General features: G+C 45.5%; 1 protein-coding gene across 3 annotated transcripts in view; it reads right to left on the bottom strand.

Moving 5' to 3' along the window:
• Positions 1-20,070, bottom strand: part of USF2 (upstream transcription factor 2, c-fos interacting) — a 297,619-nt gene that overhangs the window by 228,802 nt on the left and 48,747 nt on the right. For 2 of the 3 annotated variants that reach the window (XM_085615849.1, XM_085615851.1), the window contains exons 2-3: positions 16,285-16,331; positions 14,888-15,003 (exon numbers count right to left, since the gene is read on the bottom strand). In XM_085615849.1, the coding sequence (XP_085471975.1) occupies positions 14,888-15,003; positions 16,285-16,331 (163 nt within the window). The remainder of the gene's footprint in view (positions 1-14,887; positions 15,004-16,284; positions 16,332-20,070) is intronic. The other variant, XM_085615850.1, reaches the window with a different exon arrangement.

Genomic DNA, 20,070 nt, shown 5'->3' on the forward strand with positions numbered 1-20,070 from the left:
TTTCAGGTGACCGCTACTAAGCTGTGGAATAGCCTGCCGCCTCCTTCAAGACCAGAACAAGTTCTCCTCAGCTTTAGAAGGGAATTAAAAACGTGGTTGTTTCAATGACAGCTGAACTCTAGTAGTCGTTTCCAACTGCTCCATCTATAGGGTTAAGTCAGCACCGGGACACTCGCAAGAGTAGCCGTGAGCTTTACAAATACCCCTATAACATAACATTCAAATATGCAAATTGGGACAGCAGCACCTTCAGAAAGGAAGGAGCTAAATTGTTAAAATCCCATTCTCTTGGAAATTAGATCCCAGGCTCAGCTTGTTAAGGTAGATAGACTTTACAAACCTGGCTCTTCACACAGTAACAAAGGCATAATAATATCTTGTCCTCACAGTAAAGTTAATATGCGCCAAGAGAGAAGTGGAAGCTGCGCTATACAAGCAACCACAACTAAATATATAAGGCGCTCAAGAGTTGAATGTTGCGTCACAAAAACTTGAATCACCTGGCGCTGCCATGTGACCAGTTGCAATGGGGAGTCACAGCGGGGGCCAGGAACAGCCAAGCCCAAACCGCCAGAAAGAGTCAGTCAGGGCATCATTTAAAGGCAACAGGGCTTAGAGGACGATTGCCTAGGTTTTTGACAAGGTTAGTGGGGTTTAGCAATGCCACGACTTACGCAATCCTATGAACCACAGCCACATATGAGGCACTTTCTTCCTTACTAGGTCTTAAAGGCCAAGCCAGACATTGAGCAGTAGCTGTATAATCCGCTACAAATAAATGATCTATCTCCTCACCATCATCCTCATCATGTGGAACATGACCAAAACACCTTTGATCCCTTGGAAGTATTGTTGCTGAGGCAAGGAAACTGAAGGAGAAGCCTCATCATCCCACACATTTGCTTTGATCCTCGAAATTGGGCAGCCTCTAGCTGAAGATAGCGATAGATCTAGGCCTGGGTGGGGTCCAAGAGTTCTACTCCACAGAACTCTGCGAAGTGCTGCAAAAACGAGATACACTCCACGGAGTTCCACCACCAGCAGAGTCTATTAAGTTGCGCTGCTCGCACTAATTTTAGCCGCTGGGGGCCTGTCCCGCATTGTAAAATGAGCACGAACGGCATTCTGCATTGCGCCGGAGGGAGCTGCTGCTTTCTGCTGCTTGAGTAGACATTCGACTCAAGCAGCAGCTTCCTCAATGTGAACAGCAGATTTCTCATGGCGAGCGGTCATGACCTGTCGTGACTGCTCGCGTTGAAAAATCTCACTGTGAGGAGGTCTAGCGCATTAATTTTGCCTTAACCAAGTTCCAGGGCCATGTGTTCCAGTGAGGCCTAATCTCCTTCAACTAGGCAGCATAGCTCCTGAAGTGATTCAATTTTCCCATCTGAACTTGCCAAACGACACCTTGGACATCCTCAAAGAAGCAACAAAGACGAATGCAAGGGTTGAATATGCCTTGAAATAGGCCCGATTACTTGCCAGGAAGAAACAGTTCTCTCTTACCCAATTCATCTGGCAAAAGCAGGGCTGCAATATTATCCATTAAGAAACGCGTTACTTACCAGTAACAGCAGTTATCCAGTATTGGTGTCTTCCATAGATTCACATGCCTGAATCATTCCCCATCGTCGAGACGGGAGCCTCCGGTACATAAAAAAGTAATGTCCTATAGACATACATAGACAAAAATAGGCCTAAGGGCCTCCCCTTAGCAGCCTATCCTAGTCCTTATGTAAAAAGGACCAAACTCTTAGAGTCAGCCAATCAGCTATCACCTCCCTCTAGAACCTTCCTGGCAGGAGCCTCAGTCCCTCAGATTTTCGTACGCACCAAGCTAGGTAGGCGTAATATAGTTAGAGAGAGACGTGAGTCCTTCCAGGGGAGGCGGGAGGGTTGCATGTGAATCTATGAAAGACACCAATACTGGATAACTGCTGTTACAGGTAAGTAACGCGTTTCTTATCCAGTATTAGGGGTGTCTTTCATAGATTCACATGCCTGAATCAGAGTAGTTAGCAATACATTATGCACATTTCTGATGTAACATGCCATATAGATATTTGAGATAATACACCTATTATCATATCAGTTTGAAACATTGGCATACGTCAAAACAGTAAATCAGTAAAGAATGTGCATACCAGGATGGCGGGATGTTGGAAGGCTCACCTCACTGGAATAGATGGCGAAGCACCGCCTGGCCCACTGCCGCATCCTTCGTAAGTTCGGCATCAAGGCAGTATTGTCTGGAGAAGGTGTGCGGTGACTTCCACGTCGCCGCTCTACAGATGTCCAAAATCGGCACTCCAGCAAACAGCGCTGCTGATGTGGACATCGCTCTGGTGGAATGCGCTTCCACCCTGTCTCTCAAAGGCCGTCCGGCCCCGTCATGGCAGAATGCTATTGCTGAAGAGATCCACCTTGAGATGCTCTGTTTTGTTAGAGGCATACCCAACCTTGGCCTACTGTAGGCCACAAATAGTTGTGATGACTTCCTGAAGCTCTTTGTTTTGTCTATGTAAAACTTAAGACACCTTTTGAGATCCAGAGAGTGGAGTGTCCTTTCTGCTGCCGTGGTAGGGTTTGCAAAGAAGGAACGTAGAACCACCGGCTCGTTGAGGTGAAAGTCAGAAGGCACTTTCGGTATGAACTTGGGATTTGTCCTCAGCACCACCCTGTCCTGTTTGAACTGCATGAAGGGTTCCTGAATGGAGAGAGCTTGCAGCTCGCTGACTCTCCTGGCCGATGTTAGAGCGAGCAACAGAGCCGTTTTCCATGAGATGTACTTGATGGAAGCTCGGTGAATGGGCTCAAAAGGGTGCTTCAGGAGTTGGTTGAGGACCAAGTTGAGGTGCCACGTCGGTGGGACCCGTCGAGGTCTTGGGAAGGACCTATATAGCCCCTTGATGAACTGTTTGATAAGCCTACTGGACCAGAGAGACGGGCCTTTGTAAGTCCTGGTAAAACGTGAAATTGCCGCCAGATGCACCTTTATGGATGCATGCGCCAATCCCGACTGTGCCAAGTGTAGTAGATATGGCAATATCTGTTCAGGTGTGATATGGAGTGGTCTCAGGCCTTTCTCTAAACACTTGACGCAGAAGCGCTTCCATTTGAGAGAGTAGGTCTTGTTGGTACTGTCCGCCCTCGCTTTTGCTAGCACGTCCCTGCAGTCCTGCGGGATGTTTAGATGGCAGAACTCTCTGTGCTCAGGAGCCAGGCCGATAACCTGAGCGATTGCAGGTTCGGGAATTGCACCTGCCCGTTGGACATCGTCAGCAGGTTCGGGTGCTGTTTTAGACGAATCGGTGTCCTGATGGAGAGGCGATGAAGGTCCGAGAACCAGTGCTGCCTCGGCCAGAATGGGGCAATTAGGATCAGGGTACAAGGCTCCGCCTTCATCTTCCTGAGGACCCTGGAAATCATCGGGAACGGCGGAAAAGCGTACGCAAATACGCTGAACCAGCCTATGGAAAAGGCATTTCCGAGCGACCCTGGTTGGGGATGCCAGCTTGCGTAGCTTGGGCATTTGGCGTTCTCCCTGGTGGCAAACAGGTCGATTCCTGGGACTCCCCATTCTGAGAATACGTGTGTTAGCGAATTCTCGTCGAGCTCCCATTCGTGGGAGAGGGATTTCTGTCTGCTCAAGGCGTCTGCAATGGTGTTGTCCTTGCCCGGGACATAGTCCGCTCTGAGAGTGATCCCATGGAGAACAAGCCAGTTCCAGATCTTTTGCGATTCGCGAGATAGAGTGAGCGAACGCGTTCCTCCCTGTTTGTTCAGGTAGTGCATCGTCGTGGTGTTGTCCGTTCTGACTAGCACATGGGAGTTCTGGATGCGTGGTAAAAAGGCTTGCAGCGCTAGATACACAGCCCTCAACTCCAGAAGATTGATATGGAGATGTTGCTCCTGATCTGACCATTTGCCACTCACTCTGAGGTCCTGAAGGACAGCTCCCCAGCCCGCCAGAGATGCATCGGTGGTGATCACAAGTGGCGCTGCTGGAAGCAGAAACGGCAGTCCCATAGACAGATTCCTGTAATCTTCCCACCATTCGAGGCTTTTGGATATTCGCGGTGTTATCCTCACAATGTCTTCGAACGAACCCGTACTCTGAGTCCACTGGTTCGTGAGGGCTTCTTGCAATGGACGCATCCGAAGCCTGCAGTGAGGGATGAGGAGTATACAAGAAGACATCATTCCCAGGAGTGATTTGAAGGTGCGAACTCTTAGGGACTTCCTTGATGCCACCGCCGTGGCCAGCGAAATTCTTGTTTTTTCTTTCTTCTGCAGGAAATGCCCTCGCGCATTCCGTATTCAAGGTCGCCCCGAGGAAGGTGATGCTTCTTGTTGGGGACATATAGGATTTCTGAAGATTGAGTCAATCCTAGATGTTGGAAAAGATTGGTACAGGCGTTGGAGGATTTGGTTGCGCCTGCAGCTGTGGGTGCCTTTACCAGCCAGTCGTCGAGGTAGGGGAAGACTTGGTGACCCATTTGACGCAGGAAAGCTGCCACAGGAGAAAGGCACTTGGTGAAAATCCGCGGAGCGGATTTGAGGCCAAACGGCAGGACCTTGAATTGGTAGTGCTGTCCTGCCACCTCGAAACGTAGAAACTTCCTGTGCCTCCTGAGTATCGGGATGTGATAGTAGGCATCCTGAAGATCCAAGGATGTCATGAAATCTCCTTTTTCTAGAATGCCTAGAATTTCTTGGAGCGTCACCATCCTAAACGACTGACTCTTCAGGAAAGAGTTGAGTGCCCTGAGATCTAGAATGGGCCTCCACTTCTTTTCTTTCTTGCGTATCAGAAAGAAGCGGGAATAGAATCCTTTCTCCCTCTGAGCCGATGGAACCCGCTCGATCGCTCCTTTCTTCAACATCTCCGATATTTCCCGGAGAAGCAGTCGCAGATGTTTGTGTGGGAACCTGCGGGGAGGGGTTGCAGGTGGGATGGTGGTAAATTCTAGGGAATGGCCGAATCTTAGGAGTTGGAGTACCCAGCGATCCGTGGTGATGAGGCGCCAATTTTCCAGGAAATGGGTCAATTTTCCTCCAATTTTTAATGAGGGAGATGGTATGTGGACTGGCTGGAGTAACTGGTCACTGGTGTCCGCCGGTGCCCCTCTTTTGGTTCTTACCCTTGAAGTTGGATCTTCCATACGAAGACTGCCGACCTTGTTGCTGCTTCTGCTGGTACTGGGTATTATTCTGGAAGGAATACGAAGACCTATTCTGGTAGGATCCTCTGTAGGAGGACTGGCCTCTAGAATTGTTGCCCCGAAAGGACTGATTCCTTGCCTGCAAGGTTCCAAGCGCTCTAGCCGTGTCAGTGTCCTTCTTGATAGCTTGGAGCGCCTCATCAATTTTGTCCCCGAAAAGATGTTGACCGTCGAAGGGCATGTCCAGTACCTTCGTCTGCACTTCCTGCCTGAACGATGTTGCCTTCAGCCATCCCTGCCGCCGCACGACTGCAGCCACAGCCAGTCGACGAAAGCCTATCATGGCCACGTCTATGGCACGGTCAATGATCTCGGCCGCCGAGGTTTGGCCCTCCGAAAGTAGTGCCTTGACCTCCTCCTGAACTGCGCTTGGCAGCTCTGCTAAATATGGGGCTATATCCTCCCAAAGTTGGCGGTTATAACGCCCTAACAGGGCTATGGAGATGGCCACCTTTGATGGTCATTGCCGAAGTGGTCGAAAACCTTTTGCCAATTGTGTCCAATTTTCTGCCTTCCTTGTCCGGTGGGGCTGACAGAGGAGAGGAAGGATTACGAGAATTTTTCTGGGCCGCTTGGGTCACGACCGAATCCGGTTTCGGGTGTCCATTAAGGCAAGCCGGTGCCGTGGATGGAGCTTTGTACTTTTTGTCCAGGCGTGGAACAACCGCAGGCACAGAAGCCGGCGTCAGCATTAATTTCTTTCCCTGGTCCCAGAGAAAGTCAATGATAGGGATTGACTTCGTCGTCTTCTTCGTCTGCTCCTTAAAGTCATGCAAGAAGCACTCAGTCTCCGTTGATTCCATGACCATATGAAACCGCGTCGCTGCTCGTTCAACTATCTTATGAAAACCGCCAATATCCACTGGCGGTGAATCAGCTTGCCGCGGTTGTGGGGAAGGTGGGGAGGATGCCACATACTCCTCCTCCTCATCCTGGTCCGTCTGGTCCTCCTGGACCTCCCCCTCTTCCATCTCCTCAGGCTCCTCATCCGATGACACCATCACCTGAGGTGGCGGTTTCTCGCGGCAGACCTGAGTCGCTGGTCGTGATTGCTTTGGGGCTGTCGTTGATGGAATTGCAGTAGGCACTGGGCCCCCTGTGTCCAGTGCTGGCGACTCCGTGAAACGTTGCTTGTAGTCCCGGATAAGGTATTTGAGGTCATTAACGATCGACAGGGGAAGGCATACCATCGGGGTGACCTCCGTGCGAACCTGTTCCTGGACGGGGCGTTCCTGCCCGCTCATCTCCTCCTGTTCCTCGTCCGCGCTTTGACATTTGACGTACAGCTCAGAAGGGGAAGTAGCCTGATCAAAGAGCTCTTCTTCCGACTCCTCACTCTGAAGAATCTCCATAGGCAAATTGGTTTGCACCTTACTCGGAGACGTCGTTTCCGGTGTAATCTGTGGTCTGGTCAGTTTGCCAGATGCCGATACCTCTACAGGAACCCCTGCTGTCTTCCGTGCTGACATTCCTACCAGTTCGGATTTCCCCATGGACGACGACGACTTTCCCGTAGACGATACCGTCGTCGGCGGCATGGTCTTCGCCGACGGCGTCTCCGTCGACGATACTCTCCTCGTCGACGATGTCTTCGTCGACGATGCGCTCGTCGTCATCTTCGTCGACGATGCCTTCGTCGTCGATGCCTTAGTCGTCGACGCCCTCGTCGTCGACTCTTCCGTCGACGGTGGACTCCTCATCGACGGGACAATCTTCGTCGTCGACGATGACTTAGACGCCGACGACGGTTTTAACAGTATAATAGACGAAATAGGAGTACCTGCTGACGACGATGAAGGGGTGGTCGTCGTCGACGAGAAGACTGACGATGCTGTCGTTGTGGACACGGTCGTCGTCGCTGTAGAGACATGACCTGGCGCCCTTTTTTGCGCTGAGGAAGGTGGCGCAATTTTGCTGGCCGACAGGGAAGGCTTCTTAAAAGTCAGAGAGTCCTTGCCAGACACTGAAGATTTTGAAGATCTTGCCTCTGAAGACTTCTTGTGTGTCTTCATAGGAGGAGCGTCTGAGGGGCCAGGAGACGTCACTCTCGGCCTCTTCAGGGAGACTTCAGAGGCTCCGGAAAAGCTCGCCTCTGAGGATACCACACTCTCCCTGCCCTTGAGCCTGTCCAGCCAGATAAGCAGACGACCCTCTCTGTCTCTCAAGGTCTTGTGAGGGAAAGACCTACAGATTTTACAGTCCTTAGGGACGTGGTCCGGATAAAGGCAGTACAGGCAGAGGTCATGCTTGTCGTCCACATGAAGCCTCTTCTTCACACATGAAGAGCAAGCCCTGAAAAGGGCTTTCTTCTGGGATTCAGACATGCCAGGAGTTGTAGAAGAAATAAACACTCACTGCAGTAACAAGAGGCCTGAAGTGGTCTGCGTTCAATCCTTGAAGTAGAAAGTCACCAAAAAAGTGAACAATCTGGTTTGAAAGAAATCCTGAGGAGAACTCAGGCTGGAGACTCCCTAGCACAACGTGCGGTAGAAAATCTGAGGGACTGAGGCTCCTGCCAGGAAGGTTCTAGAGGGAGGTGATAGCTGATTGGCTGACTCTAAGAGTTTGGTCCTTTTTACATAAGGACTAGGATAGGCTGCTAAGGGGAGGCCCTTAGGCCTATTTTTCTCTATGTATGTCTATAGGACATTACTTTTTTATGTACCGGAGGCTCCCGTCTCGACGACGGGGAATGATTCAGGCATGTGAATCTATGAAAGACACCCCTAATACTGGAAAAATTATGTTTAGCAGCCACCACAACTTACAGCCAAGAGGCCTTTCTAAAAATAATTTTCACCATATCGCTCAAAGGATTTCTGGAGTGTTTCGAAGAAAGTTATTCCTCCTATATGAAAACCATCTTGCAATGGGAGCAAAATGTGGCATTTTCTGGATTAATGGCTTCACCGGTTGAGTAGATACAATCACTTGTGTTGTTAATACTATCATATGATTTCATAGGGTTACGGATTCAAGAGCGGTTCATGGTTTTTCGTTCAGATAGAGCTATTTTGAGAACCCTCCCTTCATTACTTACGAGGTTGCTTCTGACTTTCATCCAAACCATCCTATCTCTTTACCAGTATTTCTTAAGAACTATAGCTCCATGGCATAGAGGTCCCTCCTTACTTAGGCAAAACTAAAGACTTGAGAAAATTGTGATTTCACAGCCTGCTGGGCAGAAAATCTGGATTTTATTAATGACACAGGGGCTAATATTATACAAATCTCCTTTATTGCCACAGCTCCGCAGCAACAATTGAAGAACATAGAACTTCAATGAACATTCTAAAGAAGTATAAAGTCCCTTGGTGACCAGCCATCTTCCTTTTTTGTTAAACTGCGAAGAAAGATCAACGTGCAGAAGAAACAGGAATAAAACTGAAGATAGTTTCCCTCAATGTGGTCCAAAAGAAAAATTCTTATTCTGAAAGGAAAAGAATATTATATCATAATATATTATTGTAATATCACATACACAATAGGGAGGGTTTAAGTTCAATAGAGGAGGGATAAAGTTAGGCTCCGTGTCATTGATAAAATCCAGATTTTCTGCCCAGCAGGGTGTGAAAAATCTAAATTTTATGGCACGACACGGAGGCCATATTATGCAAATTTAAAGTGTATTAAGAACATTATCAATCACACTAAGGACTGGTCTGAAATAACAAGCCTAAAAACATACTATCATTCGACCAGTCTGCAGCCATAAGCATATCTTGCAGTCCACCTCCCAGAAAAAAGACCTTTGAAGCCGAGGCACCTCTGAGGGAGTGAGCACCAAAAATAGATAGGTCTACACCGCTTTCATGCATGACATCCCTTACCCATCCTGCGAAGGTTGGAGAAGAGACTCCTTTATGAGGAGGTCTATAGGAAATTAGTAATGGACATAAATTCATTGTTAAATTTTTTTGTTCTTTAACCACGCAAAGTCTTTCATTCTGAGGAAAAAAGGGGTAAAAGATAGAGGAAGACATCGTCTTGGTTCTTTTCTTGAGGTAAATGCAAACCCCTTTGGGTTGGAAGGCCCTGCTAGAAACATCAAAAGCCTTAACGTCTGAAGTTCTTCTAAAAGATACTAGACATAACAAAACGGTAAGTTAAAATGAAACGCGTTTAAGAGAAAGAGAAGCATTTTCTCCCCAAGATGATAGAGTTCGAAGAACAAGGGTAACGTCCCATAGTGCGGTATATTTAGCAGAAGGAGGGTTTAGGAATCTCATGCTTCTCATCATCTTTTTAGTTAATAGAGTCTGACCAACCGAGACTTTTAATTAAGGAATGACCAGCTGAAATAGCAGATCTATAAACATTAACTGTTCTATAAGATAAACCTGATGTAAACAGTTCTGAAAGAGTTAACAACATGGACTAAATCAGTTGAAAGGGAACATAACATCGTTGAAGGCACCAGCGAACCCATTTGTTACATGCCAATCGATAAGCCTTTCTTGTCCCAGATGCCTATGACTCAGAAATGAGTCTGAAAGCATTTGACGAAAGCCCAGGGATTTGCCATTGTCTCCTGAAAAATTCCATGCCGTCAGTACCAGAAGACCCTGTTCTACAAGAGGATGTATGTCTCTCTCTGGACCTAGGAGTATTTCTTTAAATGAAGGGATCAGAATAGGGAAGTCTATGCTCATTTCTAGAATGATAGGGAACCAGGCCTGAGATCTCCAAAGAGGGGTTATTACAACCATGCTCTGTCGGTAACGTCGAGCATGAAGGAGCAGGCGAGGAAGCATTGCAAAGGGCGGGAAAGCATAAGGTGCTAAGCCCATCTAATTTTGAAGGAAGGCATCTACCTTTTGAGCTTGAGGGTCCGGTCTCCAACTGAAGAAATTCTTCAGTTGAGTGTTCAGTCGATCTGCAAATAGGTCTGTCTTGAAGGGACCCCATTTGGATTGGATGGTTAAAAATATCTGCCTGTCCAGTCTCCAATTGCTGGAGTCCTTGAAATTTCTCGAGTACCAATCTGCCACCCCATTCTCCAAACCAGGCATGTGTTCCGCTAATTCCTTTGCTCAAACAATAGTTCCAAAAGCCTTTCGCTAGATCGGTTAGGCCCTTTGAATGAGGCCCCCCTAGTAGTTTGCCGACATAATATACTGCGGACACATTGTCCATTTGTAATGTTACACAGCATGTCATAGATTTCTGTGTGAAACAACGAATCGCAAATGAACCTGCTAGTAATTCTAAGCAGTTGATATGCATTTTCTTGAGGAGTCCAACGTCCCCCTTTTGAGGAGTTCCCACATCTGGCTCCCCATCCTTCGAAACTCGCGTCCGACTATCACTAGGTCCGGTTCCTCCCAAAAAATGGATCTGCCATTCCATGCTTCTACATTCTTCAACCACCAAAGGAGTTCGGTTCTCGAATCCTGGTCTAGACATATCAATTGAGTCGATCTCAGAGATTCGGCCTTCAATCTCTGAAGCGCCCAGTAGTGTAGCGGGCCTGGGAAGATTGCTTGAATTGTGGATGAAAGGAGGTCCAGTATCTTTGCTAGGAGTCTTAAGGAAAAGGTCTGTAGGGCGAGAATCTTTCTGAGTTCTTTCCTTACTTTGTCGCTCAGTAGTCTTAGTTCTACCTTTACGGTGTCTACCAAGAAACCCAGAAACTGCGTTTGTTGACTTGGAGCTACGCAAGACTTTTTCATGTTTATGATGAAGTCTAGATGTTCTAATAGATGTATTGCAAGCTCCATGTGAAGTGACACGGTCTGTTTTGATTTGGCCATTAAGAGGATATCGTCGAGGTATAGGATTAGCCTCACTCCCTTCTGTCTGAGACAAGCAGTGACGGGTCGGAGTACCTTGGTTAAGCACCAAGGTGCGAACGATAAACCGAATGGGAGGCTGCAAAACGGGTATAGTTTTCCCTTCCAAGAGAATTGGAGAAACTTCTGGTGAGGTTCCCAGATAGGAATTGTCAGATAGGCGTCTTTTAGGTCCAGTCTTGTTGACCAGTCCCCTTTTCTTAAAATGTCTCTTAAGAGGTGAATCCCTTACATTTTGAAGTTTTGGTAGACTACCCACTGATTTAAGTCTTTTAAGTTTATGACTGGCCTCTGTCCCTTGTTTTTCTTTTCTACAAGAAAGATATTGCTGAGGAAACCTAAGTGAGTGGCCTCGACAATCGCACCTTTCTTTAATAAGCCCCGAACCTCCTGAGAGACCAAAAGCTTGTCTTTGGCAGAGAAGACAATCTCTCGAGGACGTCTTGTTTGGAAGGGGATAATCGATGAAGTCTATTTTGTACCCTTTCACTGTATTCAAAACCCATATGTCTTTGGTTACTAAATTCCAATTCCCAGCGAATTGATGTAGCCTCCCTCCCACCTTTGGAAGGGTATCTGAAAGGATTCTCCAAATTCCTACCTGATGAAAAGGAACGTTGTCTCCGTTCGCCTCTGAAGGAACGTCCACGGATCCTCTGCCTCTGTGGGTAGAATTGTTGAGATCCGCGATAGTGGTTATTAAATCTGCCGCCACAGGCCATGAAGGGTCTTGAAGTGGAATTTCCTCGGCCGGGGAAACAACCCCGTATTCTCCCGGCCCGGCAAAAAACCCGATCTTGAAATACTTTTTTGATCTCTTTTTGTGATTTTTGTATTGAGCTAAAAGCACCAACGTACTTAGCCAAGTCTTCAATGAAATCCTCGCCAAAGAGGAAACCCTGTGAATTACGACCGCCATCATTCTTGGCTAATTCAATTAATTTGGGGTAGATTTTTAATAACACCCCTTTCTCCTCTCAATAGAGATAGCAGTATTACCATTGCCGATAAGGCATATAACCCTCGGGACCCATTCGCCGAGTTCTTTAGGGTCAACTGGGCAGTCTCCCAAATATGCCGATTCAGCCATTTCAAAATGTTTGGTAAGCGGGCCTATGGTATCAAGAAGGCGGTCCTGACAGGACTTTAAACCTTTATCCATGCCCTTCCTTGGATCTCTGGAGGTTTTTGATATAAAGGCTACCACTTTCGGGTCCATTTCTGGGGTTGCAGCCACTTTATTTGGAAGGGGGGGGGGTCTAGGGCATTCAGAACGGAGCCTTGATGTAACCTCTTTTGGGATCTCTTTCCTCAACCAGAAGGAGAGGTAGTCCACTACATGTTGTGATGGGGTCCATTCTGGGGATAGAGAGTGCCTTATTAGTAATGGGTCAAACATTAGATCTCCGAACGGGTCCAAGAGTCTCATGTTAGGATCTGAGGCCTTGGAAGCCTCTTCAGACCTTCCTGTTCCCCTTGCTTGTGCCTCCTCCACACCGAAAGCTCAATTTCTGGGTCAAAGCTGTCGTCACTATCAATATCAATAGGGAGCTCAGGGCCTTGTTCTTGCCCATATGGGGTGCCCAAGGCACCAATCTTGTCACCGCCTTGGGAGCGTGATGAGGGAATAGAGGTCTTTGCCTTGGAGTCCTTTAGTTCTTTGCCTCCAGAGGCCTTCTTCTTTGGAGCCTTAGTTGCTCCTACATGTTTGCTAGTAGAGGAGCGTGGGGACACAGTGATGGATTCTAGTTTTTTTATTTATCGATTCATCAATTGAGGTTAATGGCTTTCGTAGGGCTTTATTCACTAAATCCTCCAACTTATCCTCAATATTTACGTGAGATGGGGGTGCAGACATTGTTGTGTCTGTAATTGGTTATAATTTATTGTCTATTTTTAATCAATACAAGTATAGCTTTAAAATTGTGAGTGAATGTCACCCTTTTCTCTCTCTTTTTTTTTCTTTTAATGATTGGGCAGTGAATCAGTGAATTCCTACCTAGAAGACTAGCGGGGTAATATGCCAGTCGATCGGAGCAGCTGATCGCGAAGGGAAGAACGGTCAGTTATTTCAACTGCCGGTAGACAAAGACGTCAAAAACGGCTGATAATGAGGTAGCGATCGTATAATAGAGGGCAGTGTCCCAAAGTCTCAAGAGGTACTTTCCTCTAAGTTAGTGTCCGGCCCTCGTTAGTGCGAAGGATCGCATCGCGGGGGCCGGAATATGGTAGAAAAGATCCTCATGCAATTTAGGCAGGGGGGTATGGAGGCGAAGAGAGAGACGCCTGTCATACCAATGAGACCATAGGAGACCGAGATAGCAGAGGACAGGCTCAGAAGCGAGTGAAGCACGCACGTGAATGCGCGGAAAAGGGAAGACCGGTAGGCGAAATTTGAAAGTAAATATGTGTAATTAAGGCCTAATCCGGTTCGAAATAGAACCGGGGTGAAGGGACGAAATCGGGGAAGGGGTGTCAGCCAGTCAAGTAGGAGATATATGAACAAGGCAAGAGCATCAGAAAGAGTAAAACGTTATATATAATAAAAAGGTCTTAAGACTACACATTGTACACAATGAAAGATACTGCGATAAATAAAAGTAGTAAGCAAGCACTCAAATTCAGTCATGGAATATATAAATGGTGAAAAAGCAATATAGAAGCTTTAGCTGAAAAGTGTACTTCTCTTTCTGAGCAGCAGCAACAATGAAGGAAGATGGCTGGTCACCAAGGGACTTTATACTTCTTTAGAATGTTCATTGAAGTTCTATGTTCTTCAATTGTTGCTGCTGAGCTGTGGCAAAGGAGATTTGCATAATATGGCCTCCGTGTCGTGTCATAAAATCATCTCATTTGTTTGGTGATATTGGCTCAATAGAAATAGGGGGAAATCGATATGCATGCATGGATGAGAAAGGTCTTGTTGGATATTTCTACGGCTGTAACATGGAAATGTCTTCAAACAGTAATTCTTGGCAAAGTATTAATTCTTATGTCGGCACGCACGCACGCAGCGATTTGCCAAACTTCTAAGAAAAATGTATTTTGTGTAGGTCCCCATCAATTGATTCAATGGGTACCTTTTGAACCATGTTTCTATTCAAGACCAAGAGTAAAGGGGACAAGCTTACTATTATATTCCAAGGTTAGTAACGATCAATGAATATTCTACAGTGAAGAGGGGAAATGTACTTACCTGATCCTAATTCTGCATGGTAGGAATCTTCACTGAAGTCTTTAACAACCCGCTCACCACCCAGTCCTGAATACTCAGTAGAAAGACATACATGAAGTTTGAAAATTACACTATATTCCCTTTAAAAGAACTGCAACTCCATGATGAAATAAGGAACCTTCCTGGCTTCTTGAGAAACAGGCACAATTCTTTGCTCTGCAAACCTGAAGTCTATGTGGCTGGCATTTCCCTATAATACAGTTCTGTTTTTCAATGCAATTTAGAAGCAGCAATTGGAGAATACTCCAAAAAGAAATGTTTCTATTTGAAGTGCTATACCCTGCGTTAAAAAGCAGTAGGGAAAAAATATATATCATATTTGAAATAATGGCCTGGAGATACGCCGAAGTCTACGATGCAGAACTAGGACTCCAAAATTAACTTTTCTTTTTCTCAATAGCCTAACAATTCACCCAATTGTATTTAAATATAAAATAAAATGTGAACCAAGATTAAGGTTGACAAAGAAGGTAATGCAGTACCATTTTTCCTGTCAAGTTCTCAGTTTCTAAAAAGGGCTGAAATATAGCCCAAAATATCTGGCACGCTAGTATAATTATGACCAATAAGTTGTATAGGTTTTTGTTAAGCATTTTCATTAATGTGGACATCAGAAAGCCAATGTTAATAGTCACCTGTCCTCCATTGTTCTCTGTGCGAAACTGGTACTGTATATTGTGGTCTGCGTAGGATGTTTGCTGTACAGTTGTAATAGCCACTGCAGTTTGTTCATCTGCACTTGTGCCGTCTCCTTAAAGTAAGCAAAATAAATTAATATAACAATCATTCATAGAAAATTAAACAAGGGGTTGGATAACAAAAATTGGTTACCTACCTGTAAAAGTAGTTTTCTGTCAAGAGTATTACATCTAAATCCATTAACCGATTATCCTTGTGCATATACGGAATCCAGTAACAAAGTACTCACAAGATCTTGCCATGCAAATCGAACCTACAGCAAGTCAACATTTTCTTTAGCCCTTTCAACTATTTTCCTTTCAATATTCTTTAGAGAACCAACCTCTACGGAAGAAAGTGTTCACCATGTTCTGTATTGGAAAAGGGTGCCAAAATATATTCCAGAGAATGCCAAAGATATTATTAGGCAGTCTAAGTCAGTTATTTGGAAACGATGGAGCCACTAGAGCTGAAATAGCATCTACAAAACAAAAACACATCTAGACGGACAGATGTTTAAGTTACGACATTATGACGGATCTCTTCCAGGTAAGTCTAGGTTCCAGTCAACTCCTGGAAAAGAAACTACAAATGAGAAATTAGGAAAGTTTGCAGAGCACCTACAAGGCGGTTAATTCAAACCTTTGTGAAGTACTATTGCACTGCGTGATTCTCAATTTCCCACCACAAAGTTAGGCTTATGATATAATTCACATTTTCTATCACGCAATAATGGGCACATTTTCAAGGACATGCACTATTTTAATGAACAAAACACTACCTGCGTGCTCTATGCCTACTCTAGTACATCGGCTCTTAACCTTTTGACGTCTGTTGACCCCCTAGATAGCCATTACTGGAATCCTTGGACCCCCCTTGAGTCATTTACATTATTTGAACTGCAAAACAGTACACAAATATACTGAAACAAGCAATCATTAAACACCTAGACAAATAATTAAATAAATTATTTTACAAATATTTAAAAAAAAAAAAAAGAAAAGAGGAAATCCAAATTTTAATGGGAAGGTTGGGGCTGTTCTATATTCACTTGAGGTCACCCGTTGCCCATATTATATTCTTTTGAATGCAAATGCACTGGTCCCACAAAATCAATTGGAGGATCCCAACTTGATTGTTATACTCCAATTTCAAATTCCATAACATTTACAGAACATTTTAAAATTACATCTTACTTCTATGCATTTAATGTGTTAATATTATTTGATTTTCTAAGCAGTCGCAGACCCCCTGAGAATGTTTTGTTGACCTCATGGGGTTGCCAGACCACAGGTTAGGTACCACTGTTCTACTAAGTTTTAGTACAAAAAACTGCATATTGATTAATTCGCACCTTCTTGAAGCTCTATTCCCTCCTCTGTGTCTTGTCCTTTTTCGTGGCTGAAAAATGTAAAAAGACAAGAGGCACATGAATATCTCAAAGTTTGAAATAGAGGAAAGTACTATTAAAAGCACCGTGGACTATTTTAAGTAAATCAAGGGTAATAAACATTGTTTACTGACAAAAAAAACCTATTTAAAAGGTAACTTTGCATTCGGTCATTGGTTTCCATGAAATTTGAGTTAGTGTGGGTAACTAGTCTAGAAAATTACAAGTTATGTTAACAGATTTGTAACGTGGTGCAATGCAATTAGTGTCCAAATACTAGGTATCAACTCCCTGCACACTTCTAAGTCCTCTGAGCAGCTTTACTTATCACACAAATAGTATAATCAAATACTCTGAAAGCTTGAACACAGACATTGGTTGTACAAGCATTTGCAAAGCCATCAGTTTCACCCCCTGGACAAGCTTGTGGTAGAAATACAGTGTCCACCCATAACCGGAGAATGAACACTGAATGGTTTCCTTTGAAAATACATTAATATTAAAAATAGACCAATGTCAATGTAAGACAAGCATTGGCATAGCCAATAGGTCTCGCTTTTGGGACCTTATAAGTATTTAGTTATGCAGCACAATATCCTTGGTGCAACAACGTCAACTGTTGAATGGCTAAACACTTTTAAAGTCCCAGAGGCGAGACCTATTGGCTATGCCAATGCTTGTTTGTGGTAGTATGGACAAGCAGTTTAGGCTTATCAAAGGGTAGTGTTAGGCATTTGTTGAACACAGGAGTATTAATATGATTACTCACACTTAAAAGAATGGATCTATGCCAAAGACACCTTGTGACTAAACCATGGATGAAGGTTGCCATCAGAAGTGGCACTGTAAAGCCTGAAATATATCGAATAATGTTCAACAATGAATGGTGCTCTGCAGAGAACCCCTTAAAAAGAAAAAAGCGCAAGAGTGTTTTTGTAATAAAGCGAGTGCGGAGAAAGAAACCTTGGGTGGGGAGCGGAAAACATCGGGTGTGCTGAGGCTCAAAGGGATGCTCATCTTTGCACCTATGTGCCCTTACGTTGTCTCGCACATGACAATAACTGGTACAACATGGACACAGCTGAATACAACTACTGAATACTCTCCAAAAATCATGTGAAGGCCGAAATGTGACAGCAGGGTTTCGGGTGGTGCAATATGCAGGAATAAAGGATCGAAGATCTGCGCTGCGTGCTTGAAAGTGCACAGACTTCCATACTACTGTGGCATTCTGCTGGTCATTTCTACTCACCACAGAAGTCTGTTTTCTTCCCAGTCTGCCCCCCATTTCATAGCAGGAGACAACCATCGCAATGACTGTCCCTTAGCAGCATGTCATGGCACAACAGAAAGCGATCCGGCGTTTGTAGCAGTGTGTATTAGAACGGGCTGCTGGAACAATACAGCTGGGTGGGGAGGGGGCATGAGAGGCAAAAAGCAAACGAGAGAGGGGAACACAGGCAGGGCCCTACACGAGAGAGACAGCTGATAATAAATCTGTACTTAGGGCTTAATAAATACGTTGAGTAAATAGAGAGATTAGATGGAGGGGAGGGGAGGTTTTGAGGAAAACAACAGGGATTGGATGGAGGGTAGAAGAAACAGTGTATGGGAATAAGTTAAATAAGGGGGAAAAAACTGACGCAGCCAGCGTTGACCGGATCATAGCTCCGAAATAGTATCTGGATGCCGCCATGAGCAGCAGTTAACATTTAGATTTTGGAAGATTTCTGGCAGTACTTCTAATTTCAAAGCCTACAAATTACATGAAATCATTTGAAAAACTGCATGCTGCCCATTACTTATTAACTTACGGTCTCCATCAGGCGCCCAACACCCATTGGGCTCACCGGGCGTCAGCCCCCCCCCCCCCCCCCGTCATGTGTGTCAGCCCGGCTGAGACAGCCTCGCGGGCTGGCGTCCGTCTAATTGCAGCCGGACCCGAGTACTTCATAGGTCTTTAAAAGACCATTTACTCGGTAATGAGGCTTTTGTTGGGTTTTCGCCCCTTCTTACAGCCACTCTGCCTATGGCTCTAGTTGGCTGCCTGGTCTCCATAGAATGTGCATGGGCCCTGTGTTGACTGGAAGCAAGCGGCTACAAGTCTCAGCATGCATGCGCCGTCCTTTTAAAGCAATCGGGGAGGAAGACACCACACGTCACGCACCATTTGCCAGTCGGGAATGCGCTATAAGCTACTTCGAGTGCTAACAAACACTTGGAAATCAAAAGTTACAAAATCCACCAAGAGAGATCCAGTTGTAGGAAAACAATCATCTCTGCAGCTCTTGCTTAACCACGGATAACAAAACACAGATGTTTCGAGTCAGAACCACTAGAATCACAAGCATTGGCCGTGCGGCCGTGAAAAAGACACGGCCGCGTGGCCACGAAAGTGAAAGTAATCGTGAGCGATGAAAGGCGCTGCGAGTGTAAGGGTGGAAAGCCAGAAGGCGCCTGATCATTCGTGCCCTGGCTCAGACGAGACCTAAAAATGCCCCTTGGAGTAATCCATAAATCACTGTGCCCCCTTTACAGAGTGGGAAACAACTGATGAAACAATCAGGGAGAAGGGTTCTGAGAAAGGTAATCGGTAACAAAAACCAAGGAATTAACTTGATTGCAGTTCTGAAAGTTGTGTTCTCTGTAACACTGAAAGAATGCCGCAAACTGATTTATTGTTCCGCTCTACAATGATTCTCTTACAGTGCCTTCAGGAATGTTCAAACTGTTTTAAATGCCTCCCCTTGTGCTGTAAAACACGCTGGCATCGCAGCACCAATGATAACAAGCATTGGCCGCACGCGCGCCTCGCGCTTAAAGTTTAAAAAAAAAAATGAAAAAAAGACAAGCCCGGCGGAGCATGGCGCGCCCGCTTGGGGGAGCGGACCCTTTGAAGTGCTCCCAAAAAGCGGATTGCATGGCGGCACGATGCGCGTGATTGTGCGCGTGCTAGCCATGCAATCGGCTTTATGGAAGCACTTTGAAATGCCCCTTATAATAGTCTCGCTCTGCGATCGCTTACGCGATAGCAAGGCGAGACCTAAGAAAACTGCACTGGTGAACGTACACACATTTTCATGTTTTCTGGAAATGACCGGGTAGAGGGCTCTCTGCATGTGTGCTCTCATCGTTCTCCATCATTTGGGATATCTAACTCTCTAGCTTCTATAGTGTCCCTAGATTTAAGGGACACTAAAGAAAAAACATGTATGCCATTCTAAAGCGGAGGAAAGGGTGGTAGGATAGCAACAAAAAGACCTCCATCTTTGCTTTGTCCCATGCAGGAAGTAAAGTGAATAATGTATTGTAATTGCATTTTTATAGCGCTTACTAACCCTGACGAGGCGTTGAAGCGCTTTTTTCGGCGAGTAGCAAGCTACTCCGGGACCCATAGAGGATTAGTGTTTAATTAGTATAGTGAAACATGCAAGTAAATTTTAAGTTTCAGGTATTTGGATTCGGAAGGATAGAAGAGGAAAAAAGGTTTGTATTTATATAGCACTTGTTACCCCTGATGGGGTGTTGAAGCACGCTACTACGGAAACCCATAAAGGATTAGTAGTGAATTAGTATGGTGAAATATGAAAGTAATTTGAGTGGTGGATATCAGTCCGTTATTTGGAGTGAGAAGGATAGCGGAGGGATAGAAGGGGAAGAAAGGTCTGCATTCATATAGGACCTGTTACCCCTGATGGGCGTTGAAGCGCTTTTCTGGCGAGTAGCACGCTACTCCGGAACCCATAAGCG

This window comes from Triturus cristatus, chromosome 7 (genome assembly GCF_964204655.1).
Source record: "Triturus cristatus chromosome 7, aTriCri1.1, whole genome shotgun sequence".
Classification (NCBI taxonomy): domain Eukaryota; kingdom Metazoa; phylum Chordata; class Amphibia; order Caudata; family Salamandridae; genus Triturus; species Triturus cristatus.